General features: G+C 43.8%; 2 protein-coding genes across 3 annotated transcripts in view; one reads left to right on the top strand and one right to left on the bottom strand.

Moving 5' to 3' along the window:
• Window positions 1-170: 170 nt before the first annotated feature.
• Window positions 171-16,316, bottom strand: TMC7 (transmembrane channel like 7). Its single transcript, XM_055708989.1, has 16 exons — window positions 16,157-16,316; window positions 15,705-15,951; window positions 12,958-13,106; window positions 12,446-12,613; window positions 12,182-12,267; window positions 11,512-11,657; window positions 10,761-10,908; window positions 9,140-9,310; window positions 7,575-7,732; window positions 6,553-6,670; window positions 5,906-6,003; window positions 5,407-5,590; window positions 4,453-4,583; window positions 4,026-4,181; window positions 2,509-2,587; window positions 171-1,317 (listed from the first exon to the last, which is right to left on the bottom strand). Exons 1-16 carry the CDS (start codon window positions 16,206-16,208, stop codon window positions 1,258-1,260), a joined length of 2,151 nt encoding a protein of 716 aa, XP_055564964.1. The 5' UTR covers window positions 16,209-16,316; the 3' UTR covers window positions 171-1,257.
• The window catches only part of TMC5 (transmembrane channel like 5), a 32,272-nt gene continuing 30,294 nt past the window's right edge, over window positions 15,347-17,324 (top strand). The window contains exon 1 of one of the 2 annotated variants that reach the window (XM_055708982.1): window positions 15,347-15,429. The gene's annotated coding sequence lies outside the window, so the exon portion shown is untranslated. The remainder of the gene's footprint in view (window positions 15,430-17,324) is intronic. The other variant, XM_055708986.1, reaches the window with a different exon arrangement.

The following is a 17,324-nucleotide window of genomic DNA, read 5'->3' as shown; positions in this document are numbered from 1 at the left end:
CGCGTCCCCTGGCTGCCGTGGGAACGGCGGCACGAGCCGGCCCGGGCGCGAGCGGCGGGGCGGAGCCAGCGCCGGCCACCTCCAACAGGCAGCCGGTAGAAAAACAATGAATCGGTGACCGCGCGTGGATTTCTTTACAACGAAGCCAGAAAACATTCCAAAACATTCCATAGAGAGAACAGTTTCTCACATATTAACTAACAGAGTACTGCTGCAAATTTCAAGTAACAAACACGACTCTGTACAGAAAACCCTCATGCACAATCTTTGAATGAAGAAAACAATTATCAGTCTACTCAACCAGCGCTCCGAGCCCCACGGCTCCAGCGGTTCACTCAGGCCAGAATAAACGTCAACTTGAATGATCCTGACACACACTTCTGAACGCTGTATTTCCTAACTGCAACTTAACTCTAAATATCCATACTTTAGAACAAAGAACAGTAGTCAAGATGTTTGTACAAGAATAAAACACAAGTAATAATGCCCTAACACATTTAAAAAAATAATTATTAAAAAAGAAAAAAAAAGGCTGCTTCAGAGCAGAGAGGCTGGCACCCAAGAGCAATGGCTTTCCCTGCGCCAGCCGTGTGCTGCTTGGTGACCTGATGGGTGGCCTCTTCCTATTCCCAGTGTTTATTCAGAGCTCTTTTATCAGCTTGTTTTCTCTGAACCATTTTGTGAAGTTATCCAGTGTTCAACTGCACTCGCTATTTCACAGCAAAATAAAGAAAGTCTCCTCTCTAAAAATATTTAGAAAACTGCTTTCAACCTCATGCCATCGTTTCTTCTATTTAAAAATACTGACCCACGCCTCTTTCTTGCTTTGGTTTTAAAAGATAAGTGAGTCGGGAACATGTGAAACCACACCTTTCCCCTCGCTCCTGAGTCTTAAAGCATCAAAGAGCAGTGCAGAATTCTTAAAAGTTTCAGTTCTGATCACATTTTACCCCAAACCCCTGAAAAAAAATAAGGACTTAAACCCCAACAACCCTGAAATTGTAGCAGCAATAATGTGTCCTACCATACAATTTCTGGGACAGGTCCAACACAGTATAAATGAACTAAATTTCCAGTCTTAGAAACTTTAAGGCTCACTAGCATAATCTAGACTAAGACCGTAAGTGTCCATCACACAGACCACAGTGCCAGGGTGCTGGTCAGCTGCTCAGTTTTTAGGTGCTGCAGATGCTTCTGCTCTTATTTAGTGGTTCTGGGAGTTTCAGGAAGTCAGGTTTTTCTTGGGTTTCATGGTTTTCAAAGATGCCTCTGAGCTTCCGTTATCTTTCTGATCAGGAACAGCTTGTCACGACTCTCCTGGAAAGACACAATAAAAATGTGTCTAGATGAACAGAAGTAGTACAAGTTCTCTATGAACAGCTCACTTCTTACTAGAAATAAATAGGTGCACTCACGACATTGTACCCCAATTAGTGGCTCCTGCACACTCTCAACTGCCTGAACAATTTTAAGTTTACAATAGTCTTGACTTCGATTATCTCATGTTAAATCACATACTAAGAGTTCTGCGTTGAGCCTAGTAAAACATCTCACACCCCTAAAAACTTAAAACCATGCTTCCACGTGTGGTTGAAACCTTCTGTGTGTTAGAAGCCTAACAACAGTGGAATAAAAAAAAGTGGAAACAAAAATAAAAAGCACACAAGGATTTTCAGAATTCCTAACTGATTTAGGGACCCTTGGAAAAGCCGTAAAGCTTTTGCTCCTAAATTCCTTACTCTTCAAAAATCTCTCTCCAGCACTGTCTTTTTCTGAGGACAGGTTGTTAAATGCCACATCTAAAAGAAGAACATACCAAGAAATGGACTATTTCCTAAGAAAGTAAGAAGTCTTACTAGTGAGCTAGGCTCTGACTAGAGCAGTCTGACAGGCCACAGGATATGAATGCTGTCAAACATGGCAGAGCTTCTGATGGCCACAAAGAAGCATGTCTGCACCGGCATTGTTCTCCAAAGGACCAGTGACTTGCCCCACTATGAGTACCTGCTGCAGGCAGTGCTGGGACCTGCACTGTGGAGCAAGACCAGACACGCTACAGCAGAAATACGGGCCTGGAGGGAAGAGTAGGGAGCTGGTGCGTGTTTGTGAGAGCAGAGAAGGGAACAGAGGTGGGGATTGTGTAAGATGGTGGAGGGGACAGGAAGCACGAGATTCAGGTTCTCGTTTGGTAGAAAAAAAACATGCAGATGGGTGGATTTAAGTAAGACAACAGATGAAGAATAGGGAAACCACTTCTCAGAGGTGCATCTCAGGCATGTGTGCTGCCTGATATAACCAGACCTTGCTGCAGCTGCAAGTGACAGCCAAGAAAACCAACCAGACCATACTGCTTTGGTTATCTTTCTTGTGTAATCTGTAAAACATCCTTCACTGCCTGGGCAACACCAAGTATCCAGAAGACTATGAAAACTGCTGTTCCTCTGTATGCCCGATTACTGACACAACAAATACAATTTTAGGGTCACAGAAAAGCAGGTTACATCTTACCATAACCAGCTGCTCCCTCAGCTGCTCAACCACTCGCTTGTGTGCTCCAGCCAAGGCAATAAAATAGAACATAACGAGGCTGCAAACAACAAACCAACATTACGTGTTAGTGTCGTGTAAACAGAATTAGTCAGGAAAAGGTTGTTACAGGCTAGAGGAATTGTCAGTTTGTGCATTTGCTTCAGATGAGAAGCTGCTGGAATAAAAAAAAAATAATTTAAAATTCAACATACAGTTGGGGTAGGCTGGGCACAGCTCCGCTCAAAAGCATCTGCTGAGGTTATCTGTGCTGGCAGGGAGAGTACTAGGAGAAACACAGGTATGGCCACTTTCAGACATTACAGGTTGTGTTCTCTCTCTCTCTGGTCAGTTCCTGCCCTGCAGGAAAAGTGTGTGTATGGGGGGGTTGCTCCTCAGAAATTTACTTTAATGAGGTTTCACTGGAGTAACTCTTTGCTCCCACTGGGATTTCTCACTATGGTAAACAGCCACACATCAGTATTGCAGCCATTCCTTACAGTGCATATTCTAGATGTAATCTGTGACCCTGATTATCCACAACACATTAAATGATGAAGAGCAGTAGCAAGAACAAGAATGGCACAAATGCCTATACAAATAATGTGTTTTCTTGTCCAAATAATTAGTAGTAGGGTAGCAGTGCAAGTCATCCTCCACCTCTTACACAGGCTTTATGATAAAATAAAAAAAAGAAAAAAAAACCAACCAAAAAGAGGACTTGTCATTTCCCATGTATGCAATAACAGGCTCAGTTCAGAACACATAAACATGTGTTATGGAAGACAAGGCTGGGTGGACTCTGAAATAAACTGCATGGTTTCTCAAGTGTAGAAGTTGTAGAAAGGATCATGTAACAAAGCCCCAAGATCTGAAAACAGGCAGGTTAAACCCAAATGTAAAAAAATCCATTTAAACGTTAAAAAAAAAACCCAAATTTTTACTGCAGGAGTGACCAAAGACTGGAACAGGCTGCCCAGAGAGGTTCTCTGAGAGGAGTCTCTATCTTCAGAGATATTTGAAACCTAACGGGACACAGCTCCTGAGCACCTGCTCAGGACCCTGTTTTCAACAGGAGGGTTAGATTAGATGACCTTTGCAGGTGACCGTCAATCTTAAAAAAAAATACCTGTGATCCTACATTGAATTTTATCATACAGAATTGACTGTTTTGAGGACTCTGATGCTGTTTCTGTTTTTTTAAAGGTTTGTGGATAGGATTTGTGATGACATGGCTTAAAATGCTAATTTGCAGAATGATTCACAGTTGACTTTTGAGAAGGACAAGTGTGGGATAGGGGACATGCAAGAGGAAACAGAATTAAAGCTAATGAGTGTGACAACATGAGCAAAGACATAAGAGCTAAGGATTCATATGGGCTTTGATGCTTTTGACTGCAGATGGAAGATCTGGTCTAATAGTTGTTTGGTATCAGCTCAGTAAGGAAGGAAATGAACTATGCAGCTGCATGACTGAATCAGGTCTCCACAGTACTCACCAAACGACCAGAAAAAAAGGCACTGCAAAGGCTTCTGATGCTATGCCATAAAGGATCTGCTGCAGACCTGTTGGAAACCCAAGCACTGTATCTGGAACAACTGCCCATGAAGTGTTAAAACTCCTGAATGGCCCACATGCTTTGGAGGAGGGGATACTGTCAAAGAAGCAGAACAGAAAGGAGATGCTACACCAAAATGTAAAGACAACATAATCCAGTCCAAGTTCAGCACCATTTTGCTGATGGGCTAAAAGTGTCCTTTGTCTTAAAAACTGTAATTCTTAGTTCTTATAAACAAGTTATAATTTTATTTATTATACACTGTATATTTTATTCCAATTTATCATTCCAAAATAGCGTGCCTGTTTTTAGGGAACTGACAACTTAGAACAGATGTCAACTTCATAGAAATTAAATTGTCACTTACTATGCTATGCTGATTCCCAAAGGAATAAAAGCCAAGAGGAGCCCAATCAACAGCACCACCAAGAAGAAAAAATTGGAACTTGATGCTCTGATAGGCTTAGCTGCAGGTTTACGTGTGTGTATCAAACTGATCTGAAGAGGGAAAACAAGCAAGACTGTTATGAGGACATCTGTATACATATGTCCAAGTACACTTTCTCCACCAACTCAATATTCCATTCTCAAATATGCTGACAGCTACCACCTAACCAACATTCCTTTGACATACATGGACTCAAAAAAGAGCTAAGGCAAGAACACTTTACATTCTGGTATAAGTCAATGTCTCCTATTTTGAGTAAGAATTTGATCCAGAGGGCCTCATACACTTGCACAGAGTCAACTGGCACAATCATTTGGTATACAATCCATATCGCAAGCCTTCAGCTTTGTTCTGCCACATCTTCACTGGGTACACCCCCTCTTGTAAGAACTAAAACATCAGTAAGGATTTGATGCACAGAAGTAGCTGTGTGGTCACAGAGCAAAGCTTCATATATGCAGAAACTACATCCTGAACATCCAACCCAGCTTGTATTTTCCATTTTGCTTCCAAATTTTTAGCAGCTTGGCAAAATTTTGTCAAAGTTCTAAGCTGTGTTGCTAGTAAACAGATCATTGCAGAAAAGTGATATAAACTAGCTTTATTACATAAAAAGGTTTTATTAAAAAAAACCTTGACAAGTCATTGAAGAGGTAGTTATTAAAACGTTGGTTTGCTTGATTTCAAAGCAAAATTCCACCTTCTCCTAAAACCAAGAAACCTACAGAAAATGGAATGCCACTGCCTATATTTCCAGTACACTGCATTCTGGGGTGGTTTTAGGGGTTTTTGTTTGGTTTAAATCAACTGCATACCTATATTACAAAAGCCACAGAAACATGTTCGATTTTGTTTACCACACCTCCTCATTACCTTTTTAATGTAAAATATGATGAAGTATTTTATAGTTGCTATTGCAGGGAGAAGTGGTGAAAAGAAGGTTCCAATCCAGCAGATAGTCTGCCCATAAATGATTTCCAGGACATTGTCAGGAATTCCAAATTCCGGCAATCCACACCACTGAACTGGCTTGCAAGAGCAATGAGTAACTAACAACCTAAAACCAAAGAACACAATTAGTTCTAGATTAAAGTTATAGAGCTTAGCTGAATTCTAATGCATTTGGAACACACAGATATTTAGCATTTAATCATTAAGCAATGTAACAGAAAAATACCTGAAGAACAAAAGACTCAACTATCAAAAACTACACAGCCATCTGAATAGCAAAGTACTCAAACCACCAGAAATACATTTGCATTTTACTTTAAAACTGGTAATCTGGTTAGAAATGTAGGGAATTAATAACAAAAAAAAAAATGCGTTTCATACACCATTTGCAAAACTATGCTTAAAAAGCAGAGATACTTACTTTCTAGGAAAGTCCACAAACAGGGTCATAGCAAGAATTATCATAAAATCAAATATCATCAGTTTATACATTTCTTGCCCAACTTCAGATTCCCAGCACTACGAAAACAAGCCAGGGAAAACAAAAATGGGAGTCTAAATAAATGAAAAATAAATCTATCAACCACTAAAGCAACAAATGTCCCAGTCAGTGAACACCATAAAGTTCAAATTGTATTAACTCCCATTTCGAAATTATTTAAGTGTTTCAGAGCTTCTACACCAAGCTTTTTGTTTGTTTTGTTGGGGTTCGGTTGGTTGGTTGGTTGTGGGTTTTTTTTTGAGGAAAGGCTATTTATCTTACTGGAGCAAAAGGCAGTAACACAATTGTCTCCAAAACAGAGCTACCTCAAACAAGCGTCATGGTAGTCAGAAAGTCTATGCTAAAAAATAATCTGCCACTGGACCAATTCTAATTAGTTTTAGACAAACAAAAGATATACAGAAGAACTGCACTGGTTTGCACTGAGCAGAAAGAATCAGCACCAGGTATAACATGAACAGCAACCCCAGGTCTGATTCCGAATATCTCTAGACAAGCAAGTCTCATGGAAAACAGATCTCTATTCACATGTTCAGGTGATTAAAGACCAAGATAAATCTGCTTACAGGATAAAGTTCGTAATTGTATCCACAGGCCTTACACTCATCAGTGGCACAGTAGGAGATGTGACTCCACAGCGAGAACAAGAGAACACCGATATTGGCCAACCGCACAAAGACACACCTGGAAGAAAGGCAAAACCCAATCCCAAACCAGCCAAAAAAGAGCTGTTCTAACACCTGGCTCACCTTGCACAGGAGTCCCAGGAAGGCTTGAAACACAAAAGGGTTGTACAGAGCTTTAATGGAACAGCCAGCTAAATAATAAACACATTTCTTTCCATAGTAGTAAGTTAAATTGCTTTTCACCTTCCCTGCTTGTTTCTTTTCTCAGTATGGTTCCCAGATCAGTCATTTCAATTGCAGATCTTCATGCTGCAACCGGCTGCGATTCTCCCAAGTACAGTTCGAGAGGCCAGATGACAACACTGTGTGCAGCATCTCCCTCTCATGTGGCTTCAGGCCTCCAGAATCAGTAAGCCAAATTGAAAATACAAAGCAAAGGGGCTTGCAAAGTTCAGATGCTTCAACCCAGATCTTACTGCTTTAAGGTGCCAAGCACCCATTGTTCATGCTCTCACACTGAAGTATCTTTTAGCCCCAAAATTTTAACTTCTCCCTTGAGCTACGTCATGCTTCAGTCACTGCTGTACACACACATTTGCTCATTCAAGGAACTGCTGCATGCAAAGTGGTATGAACCCACAGCTCTGCAGCCACAACTTCTCTACTAACTATTCAGGTTGTTGAAGGTGTCCAGATCACACAGCTAAATGGGACCGAGAGAAACACCTGGACGCTGAAATGACTGCTCTGTACTGTCTTCAAAACAGGGAATTGCTTCCAGATTTAAAATTAAAATTTCCAACTAAACAAGTCAAACAACGCCTGCTTGGCTTCCAGTGCCCAAGATCCTCCAGTGCAGAGTCCAACCTCTCTGCTCCTTGATATTTCAATGTTTACAATACTTATAACCTGCCAAGAACAAGCTGTTGAAACATCCAAGGCCACAATAAAAATGTCTTTACCTCATGAGTGTCAGCCTGATTTCAAAGGCTGGTGAATAATCTTCAAATCTGATCAGAAATGAGAAGATCTGGGGAGCAATGAAGTTGGCCAATGTGATCACCATGGAAGGCAAATACTGCACTAAGAGATTAGCTTGGAAGTTCATGTTGTTGATGTCCTGTACAAGAAGAGATGAGAGAAAGACAATAAAAAAACCACACTTCCCTGCCATCATGCTCTCTCCAGCTACTCACTAGCTTCTCTTGCCCAGGATTCAGGTAGCATCTTTTACCCTGTCTTCATTCTCTGCCTATATTTGGAACTACAGGCCTGACCGCTGCTGCCTACCTCTGCAGTTTGCTGCTACACACCCTTGCTTTCTCCTGCTCCCTTCACTTGCAGGTATGAGTATTTCTGTGCTTCCCCAAAGCTTCCATTTGAAGAGGTTCATCTCACCAAGGCTTGTGTCTGACTATGTTGTCTAACCCAGCACTAAGGCTACCAGCTTCTACACCTACGTCAAAGTGCAGACTTTTCAAATTATTCTCACTGGTGCCAAGCAGCTCCCCTACTTTCCTACCATCTTAACAAGCTCTTCTACCTACTCATTTAGGCAAGGTCAGGATATCAAACTTTATACATAAAGCCCACAGTAAGTGAAGCTGTTTTTCAAGTTGTTCAGTGTTGTGCTATCTTCTTTCTCTGCCCTCAAACAATACCTCTGACATGCCTCTTGGTCCCCATTTCCTGCTTCTCTCTCCGCAATCCTGTCAGGTTACAGAACAGTTAGGTCCACCATGAGCACAGCTTTCCCCATGCACAGCCAGAGCCCATCACATTGAACGGTAAACAGAGGGGACAGAAAAAGTGTGGTCCCCATTCGTATCAGGCTAATTCAATCCTGGGGTCCTACAGAGAAGTCAATTACTGTTGCAAAACTGTTGAAACTATTATCTGCTCTTGTTACGCTTCTGAATCGCTCTTTCCATCTGCTTGTCCTGCCAGGAGTGAATAACCCCCCTCAACCTGAATCTTCCCACTGCTGATGCAAAAACCTTTTCTTCTGCAAAGCACTCCATGTTCACAGCCTTCCTGTTTCCCCACACCACTGCAACTCAAGCCACAATATAGAACCTAATCTTTACTCCCCTGCTGTTCATTTTTGCACTTGAGCAGTGAACCAGACCAAGAAACTGAACATGATGAAGTTTGTTTTAACCAGATCAGTTCCGTCCACCAGTTCACTACCCAGACACAAAAGTGCTTGTACTAGCAGATCACAGTGAGGCGAGAACAGTTACAGGGGAAGGACAGTGAGGGCTCCTTTTCTGGACAACTGCATTAGCTCCAAGGCACACGACACTGAAGCCTCCACACCAAAGGGAGACATCGCTGGGGAGTTTTTGCACATGGTTCTTGACCTTTCTCACTCCCTCCTAAAAAAATTCTATGCCTGTAGAAAGTGTTTGCAGATCCCTTGCATGAAAGGTGCTATATTAAGATACGTGACTCTTTCACAATATTTCCTCTTGCTGTAATCACCAGCCCCGCTTTAATCTGCCTTAATGTCAGATCTAATACTTACATTGGAGTTTTCTTGAGAGAAGACAGTTGCTCTATAAATAGAGTAAAAACATCCTGATAAAACTGCAATGACAATTATGTTTATAAATATTCTCAGAGAGTAGATGCGTAGCTTTTCTTTCATTGTCCTGTCAGCTATTTTTTGCTTCAGTCTTTCTTCCTCCAAGTCTGTCTACAAACAAAAGAAAAAGGATGCGTAGCTTTCTGGTACAGCATAAAACATGGGGGAACATGTTTTCTACCTCTGGAATGTGTAAATCCATAGCCTGTTCTAGGAGGGTCACTCCACCACCTGCCCAAGCACACTGAACTGTGAGTGCCTCTTCATTGACACAAACAGGTCCAGGCAGCAGGGGCAGACCCTGTGTGCTCAGTCTCCTCAGGCTGAGCACCCTGCAGCCAGACAAGTGTCTCATAATCCTCTTACCTCCACTGTATCAGCAACCTATCTCCTTGAGGACAAAAAGACAACTGCTTTTTTATCGTGAGACTGATCTCAGATAGCTTGGTACTAAACTCTGAATCAGGTAAATGAGCCCACTCATCTCATTATTTCTGCAGGTGAATAACCCGTCCTCACCCCTCACCGCTATGGCTCAAACTTTGTTCTCCTACTCTTTGTGAAGAAAAACTGGGAGATGGCACAACAGCAAGAAGCAAAGTCTTGAGCAGCTTGTCATGTGAACGTGATGGATTTCACCTTAGCTGAAATACAATATTGCCTGTGAAGGCAATTTAACCTGGGCAAACCCACAGATTACCCAGATATTTTCTGAGGACTTATTTCCATCAAATAGTAATATTAAGGGGCGAGTTCTGCTAAGGTGTGAGTTCTAGAGGTAAAAGTGCGGTAAGTTAAGGAGGTTCTGCTTATATGATGAAACAAGATGACCATGAACTTGAGCAGCAAGCAGCTCACTGTAATTTATTAAATCTGAAATTACTGCTTTGTGGTTTGAAGTGGAAGTATCTTTTCAAAGGTAATCGTATCACTACACAAATCTCTGCTTCCAGTGTGCAGAGAGCAAAGAGAAGGTACGGGTTTCAACAGAAAAGCCTTTCAGGCTCTTTTCAGAGAGCTTTACAATGCGGGAAATCCATTAGCTGCATCAACATTTGTATGTGCGTATGTGTCAAAGACACCTAGCGAAAAACTTCCAGTATCTTCTTACTGCAACAGTGCTCTCAACTTGTATGAAGAGTACCATCCAAATTTTACCCCTCCCCCAAACTACTGCCTACCACACTGCAGACTTGTAACCCAGAATACTCAAACTGATTCCCGACAGTACAAGGGTTTTGCCCGCAGCTGAGATCGTTTCTACATAATCCAACAGGAAAAGCTAACACAGGAAGCGGGACTGGAGTGTAAGGAAGGGGCAGATAAGCAACAAGCTAACAGGCCCATGGGGGAAGGGCTGTCAACCTCAGTGCCAATCCTTCTCACGTTGCACCACAATTCTAACTAGCCACAAAGCATGCAAGAGGATGTGGGTTGCCCTGCTCCCAATATAAAATACTTCAATCCTTCTTATTCCATTATCTGCAAAATTATACACCTCTCTTTTTTAGCCATCTAAGCTATTTGGAACCGTAACCATAGCAAAATGAAAGTTACTCACTTGGAGCTCATATTGCAAGCTGCGATGTTTTAGCTGTGCTGCATTTGGATCCGTAATGCAGAAGTCCCAGCCTGCAAAAACTTTGTTACAGTAACTCTGAAATTGATCTTCATCATGCACCAAGTTCTGCTTAAAGCCTTCCACAGACCTAGAGAGAAAAATGCAACTTTACTTCATTCATCAAAACATGCACTTTATCCACAGAAAAAGAAACCACATCTCAAGTGACCTGGCTCATCAAAGACTAAACGACATCCCGCCCCCCATGACCAGACAGCCACATTCGCTTTACATTAGTGAGTCTCTGGGAAGCTTTCAGTGTGAAGTTCTGCAGCAACCAAAGTCAGCCAAAGCCATGACTGACACAGGTTACTTCCCTCCCCGCTTAGCTACAGTCATACCTTCTCACCTCACCCAGCGCTTCTCTGACACCACAAAAAGCCGGCTCAGAAACCTGAGATGATGAAAGAAAAACCCAAACCCAAAAGAAAATCCTCCAACAACAACATATAGTTGATGGTCTTTTATTTATATATATGCATACGTATGAAAAAATAACTTTAGATTTATTTATTTTTATTTTTTTTCCTGGGTTAGTTTCCCAAACACAGACAAAGGCTACTGTGGCGCTGCATCCTCAAGCAAAAGGTTTCCCATTTCCATATAAAAAAGTTCTAGAACGCAGCAGATTTCCTACAAGGAAGAATCCAATGTAAACTTTGCAGTAAATAAATCACACCAACATCTTTACCTTTTTATTATCCAGAGGAGACTTAATGCAAGGTAGGCAAACGTAGCCAGCAGATATGCTAGTGGCAAGTTGTACCTCAGGATACTGAGCCATGCAGCATCTATTGTGTAATAGCCATAAAATAAAGTTGTCGCTTCAAGGAATCCCTGAGAAAACACAAAGTTTAAATAGAATTTGTAACAGTACTAGCAACTGCCCAGTTAAATCCAACTGGGTATTAAGCAATCATTTTGTAAATTTAAAATTACTATCGGGCCTCCCAGCAAGCTACAACAGTCTGTAGCTTCTAAATACTGCTACTGCCTCTACCAAACTATAATGCAGACACTATGTGCTTAAAATCCCTCCCCTCTCGAATAAAAGAGCTCTGTGACAAGGCCACTGAGACTCTACACAGAGAGCACAAGCAGCAGTGTGCTCCAGAATATGTAACATTCAGCAGCTGGGGAGGAGAGGTGCAGGCTGCAGCATGTGGCCAACCAGGCCTTGGGGACACTCGGTAAGAAAACTCTTCTCATAGATAAAGGCTAATTCTACCCCATTGATGCATATGCCTTATCATTTTTCAAAATTATCAAAGCTGCATTCCCCAAGTAAAATGTTTTCACATTTTACACGTTATGCGAGACACAAACTTAACTAAAAAAAAAAAAATCATCTAATTACTTACAGTGCCACTGAGCAAATCTTTGAGGTAAGTATAGAAGTAAACAAGTCCCTTATTACCACTAGGTTTATAAACTGTGCAGTGAGGCTCTGTCAAAAGAAAGGCAGGAAAAGCCACTCAAATGGTAATGCCCATTAAAATGCAAGATCCAGTTAATTCAAACATGGTGAGTTCTTATTTAAAATGCATTTCTTTGTCCTGGGAGGTGGAGGAGAAGCTAATGGAAAGGGCGAAATCATACAAACAGCAGTACACAAAGATGTTTACCTATGTTCTTTGGAGGAATTTTAGCAAAGCTACTGTTGAATATTCCATATGTAGAAATGACGCTGGGAAGGGTAACAAAACTGAACATCAGGATAAAAATTATAAAATTCAGCAGGACCAGAAAACGCAGGAAGGAGAAGTAGGACTGGATGCCAGTACCAAATTTCCCTGGGAATAAAAGAAACATGTGCCAATAATTAAGACAATGAAATAATTAAAAATTCGTAATGAGCAGATTATCATTTCAGTTACATTGAGTTACCTGAAGAAACATTACTAAAGCTATTTTTAAGTACTGCAGGCTTTTAGCAATATAACTGAAAATATGATTTTTTATTAATTTCCTCAAATATATTTTGTTCTACTGCATCATGGATTTCGCATCAACAACAGTAAGAGAAGCAGGTAACTTAAACATATGCAGTTACATCTGAAACTGTGCTCACACATCTAAAACTATTAATAGCAGAAGCAACTTTAAAGAGAAGAAATCAACACCAGGCAATAAATACCTTCTATGCTGTGAATATCATGTCGCCAAAGCTCCAGGTAAGACGACAACTCCTTGACTTCATTGAGAACTTTTTTCAATGATTTACTGCTAGTTCTTTTCCACTTGTTCCATCCAGACTCGTATTTTATATCAGCCTGCTGGCAGTCCCTAAGAATCAAGAAATATGGTTACAAGAAAAGCACAGAAAATAGTTTTTCACTACATGCAATAGGGCCTAGCACAATGGAGCCTGGCTGCAGCCTTCAAAGGGATAGCATAGAGCTAAAAATTGGAGTAACATACACTAGCTGTCCCCATCTGTTCCTTCTGTCAAATGTGACATCAAGTTAATTCAAATTTAGCAAGTCCTCTCACAGAAAACACCTACCTCTCTTGGAGAAAAAAAAACCATCCAATTAACAATAGCACAACAGAGAAACATATTTCCAGTGAGACCTCGGGGGAGTCGTCACTAATGATTTCATACTTACAAATGGCTGGAAGACAAGATTCCTTCCTCAAAACTTCTGACCAGAGCACCTTTACCAAGAGGCTCTTAAAAGATGTCTCTAAAATATTTAGCTTTCCTCTTTCAATGTTATAAATTCAGCTGTTCAAAATAGAAAGTTACTTTTTTTTTTTTTTTGTAGAAAATTCACAGACCTCAAAATCAGAATGAAATGTCAAAATATGTTGTGGGAAAAAAGCAAGAAAAAAATATCACACTATAAAGAGGCATAAATATTTAATTTATATTTTTGTAACTTCAACTTTTATATCACATTCCAGTATGCAATAGAAGACTAATGTTATTCATTTCTAATTACTCAGGTTTTATATCATTTTGAAAAATTGGCTGGAAAGTGCCAACTCAATGAATTTGATAAAGTATCTTTCTGCCACCATGTGTGGGGGTGTACTGTTCTAATAACAAGCTGCCAACAGATACCAAGGATGTACCACAAACTGTCTACAATTTTTAATCACTTCTCACAGGTTTTCATACTACATGCATATATTTGCAATTTTAACAACTGCTGCATGGTCAGCAACAGCATCAAGGAGACTTCTGAGTTGCTCAGAGTTTGCATTTCATTTTTTAAGAAACCTTAAAAAAAAAAGACAAAACTTCGCAAGATTGACTTGTATGCAGCAAATGCTGTTCCAGCCTCTGCTGCCACTGAGGAAGAGCAGCAGCTAAGCACCCATGAGGACACCATGCTAGAATAGAAGACAAAGGTTTAAATTTAAAGGGCTTTGTACACAATCCTACTCAAGTGCATAACCGACTCACCACTACACCATGCCATTACTGTGTGTGCTGTATGTTGACAAAATTTCTATATCCTTCTCAGCTGAAAGTAAAATAAGCATTTTGGCTACATGCAACAACCCTATTTGCAACAATCAAACAGGCTGCAACGACCTCATCTGTAAGTGCAAATACAGCTACTCTCAAAAGAGTTCATTCTGTTGAAAACTACAGGCTGCAGCATGTAGGTGTTTTAAACCAGACACTTTGGAGAACTATTTGGCCTGTGTTTGGTCTGCGTTTTAAGTAGAGGCGTGGGCTGCATATTCATCTGTGTTACAGAAGTTGAGTGTTCAGCTTCCAGGACATTTGTGTCAAGCATTTTGTGCTGGCAGCTGCTGCACAATACGCACAGATTACTGACAAGTAGAAATGCCAAGAAGCCCCACCAGAATCTCTCAGTGCTGAAACGTGTAAACAAGCTTGGGACATCCCAGCTCTGCTCCTGACAGGCACAATGGCCCCAGGACTGCAGTTCTTTTCTCTTGAAGGACTGAGCTTTAGATAACCAACTTCAAATAAAAATTCAACGTATCGAGCACTTTCCTTTATGATGACCTGGATCTTCTGCTGTTCCTTGCGTACAGGCTGTAGGGTTAAACTTAACAGCGAGGTCAGGCTGTGACCTGTTCCCCACCGCCCCTGCAAGCCTGTTCTCTGTGGAGCACCAGACATTAATCGTACTTTCACCTCTCTCCTGGTTCCTAACCAGAACTACGAAGTACCTGATTTAAAGGTGTGGCTGTTCTCTGCCAATGTAAAAGTACATGCTGTCCTCTCTCTCCTCAAAGGAGCTCTCAGCCTAGCAGTAAGGGATGCGAGAGCAAGTAGGGGAATGAAGGCAGGGCGAGCGAGGCACCCCCCTCCCTCCTGGGGGCTACCACCGGAGGGGCAGGAACCGGGTGCAGCTCACTGCAAAGAGCAAATTTAGAAGGGATATGGGAAAAATAAGAACTCATCCTGGAAAGCTTCCCTTCACCTGTACTGAGCCGCACCCGAGCGAGCACAGCATATTTTGTGAGACCTGCTGATAAGGCACAAGAGCAGCACTGGCACAGCAGAAAGGGGTCTGATGTGATAACCCACAGTGACCCTGGAAAGCACGAAATGAGGCCAACAAACAAAAAAAAAAAAGAAGGAAGTTAGGAAGGCAGTGAGAAACGTGTTTGGCTGCTGCAGGTAATTCCGTTTTGACTCATTTCCTCCTGTTCAACCTATTGCCCCCCCGGGCGGCGCCCCCCCCCCAGGCCCGGCGGGAGCGGGCAGGCCCGCGCTGGGAGCCCGCCGCGTTCGGCACCGGCACCTGGGCAACTCCCGGCCAAAGCCACATGCCACAGGGTGAAGGAGACGAACCCCATCCCGCTTCAGCCTGTGCAGTGCATAGGGAAAGGGAACTGAAGAAAAAACAAAAAAAAAAGAAAGAAAGAAAGGAAAGAAAACGTGCAAAGATTAACCTTAATTTCCGCTTCTCCGCGATGCTCAGGGGGTACTCCCTCGCGGGGCGGGCGGGCAGCTCGTCTCCCTCCGGCTCCGGCCCCCGGGCTTCAGCGCTGCCGAGCCGCCCCGAGCCCCGCGGCGCCGCCCGCCGCTCCTGGGTGCCCGCGGCGGGGACGCGCCGCCTCAGCGCCGACTGGTAGCTGGGCAGCTGCTGCAGGAAGCCCGCAGGTGCGGCCCCGCGCGGCTCCTCAGGACGGGAGAGCTCTGCGAGGGGGGAAGCACAGCGGCTGCGGAGCGGGGCTCGCCACGACACCGCGCCCGCCCGGCCGCCCCCGGGACCCCGCGGCGCTGAGGGACGGAGGCGAAGGCGCGGGCAGCGCCGCTCCCCGCCCCGACCGGCCGTAGCCCGCCGGTGGGTGCCCCCTCCCCGCCTGCGCCCCGCTCGACGCCTGCCCCCCCGCGCCCTTACCGCTGCCCGCCAGCCAGCCCGGCGCCTCCGCCGCGGCCCCGCGCTCGCTCATGTCTGCGCGGGAGCAGCCACGGCTCCCCGTCGGTGCCGCCGTTTCCGGGCGTTACGGAGCCGGCGGGGTTGCGGCTGCCGCGGGGCCGCGGTTGCTGGCGGAGCGGGGGCGGGGACGAGGTTCCCAGCTCGGGCCGCCTTCCCCGGGGCGCCTCGCCCGCAGGGGGCGCCCGCAGCCGCTCACCCCGCGGTCGGGGCCGCGCTCGCCCCTCAGGCGGGGGGCTACGGTGGGGGCAGGCGCGGTGAGGCTGCCCCCGGCCCGGTGAGGGGGTCGCGCCGCGGGGCCCGCAGTGAGGGGAGCGGCGGAGGCGGAGGGAGCGGGCGTGCTAGGCCTCTCCCTGCTGCACCAGCAGCCCTGGCGTTAGTCCTGGTACACCTCCTTCTGCAGCATTGCCTGGTACCGTTGAACTTGCACGTTTAAAGAGAAAAGGTTCCAATTTGGGGACATTGGAGTCTTTTTATTTCTCTTACCTAGGGCTTGCTTTAAAAATACCGTGGCGAAGCACTGCGGGGTGTAAACATTACAGCCGCAGCCCTCCCCTCAGGCTGAGGCAAGGCCCAAGCCCCCACACTCAGGGCTGTGGGGTGTTCACATTGCTGGGCGCCTCACAGATGTTTGACTTAGAAACAGGCTTTGTTTCAATGTCTTCTGCTAGTTAAATGTCTGTGGTGGTGTTGGGTGCTGTAAAAACTTCTTACATGCTCTGATACTTGGTCAACTCCTGTTAGTTTGTGACCCCAAACCCCCTAGCTGGTTGTGAGTGACTGGGCTCGGCGGCACAGGCCATGCTGGAAATGTCACCATTTTACCCTGAATGTGAAAACGGAGCATAAACTGCAGCAAACGAAGGAGGTGCTTGGGTCTCCTTCTCCATGCGGCAGTGAGGGTGGGGTTTTTGTGTTAAGTTGTAGTAAACTTCCCTGAGAGACTTATTTCTTGGCATAATTCTTGCCTTTAGTATGAAAATAACACCATGTGTGATGAAAAAGAAAACTTGAGTAGTTTCAACAGAATTATATGTGGAGGGGGATAGGCATTTCTAGCTATTTCTTACTGTGTTCTACTGGCAAATCAATAACTTTATTTTTCTGAACATTCCTCATCCATTTTCTGCAG

The sequence above is a fragment of the Falco cherrug genome, chromosome 4 (genome assembly GCF_023634085.1).
Source record: "Falco cherrug isolate bFalChe1 chromosome 4, bFalChe1.pri, whole genome shotgun sequence".
Lineage (NCBI taxonomy): Eukaryota > Metazoa > Chordata > Aves > Falconiformes > Falconidae > Falco > Falco cherrug.
Note: the sequence above shows the minus strand (reverse complement) of the source record. Positions and strands in the feature narration are given on the sequence as shown.

Coding starts and splice junctions, on each gene's coding strand:
- TMC7 (XM_055708989.1), bottom strand. CDS start 16,208: ATGAGCGAGCGCGGGGCCGCGGCGGAGGCGCCGGGCTGGCTGGCGGGC. Junction 15,952..16,156: donor GGGCTGGCTGGCGGGCAGCG/GTAAGGGCGCGG, acceptor CCCCCCTCGCAG/AGCTCTCCCGTCCTGAGGAG. Junction 7,733..9,139: donor TCTCTCAAGAAAACTCCAAT/GTAAGTATTAGA, acceptor CTTCTTGTACAG/GACATCAACAACATGAACTT.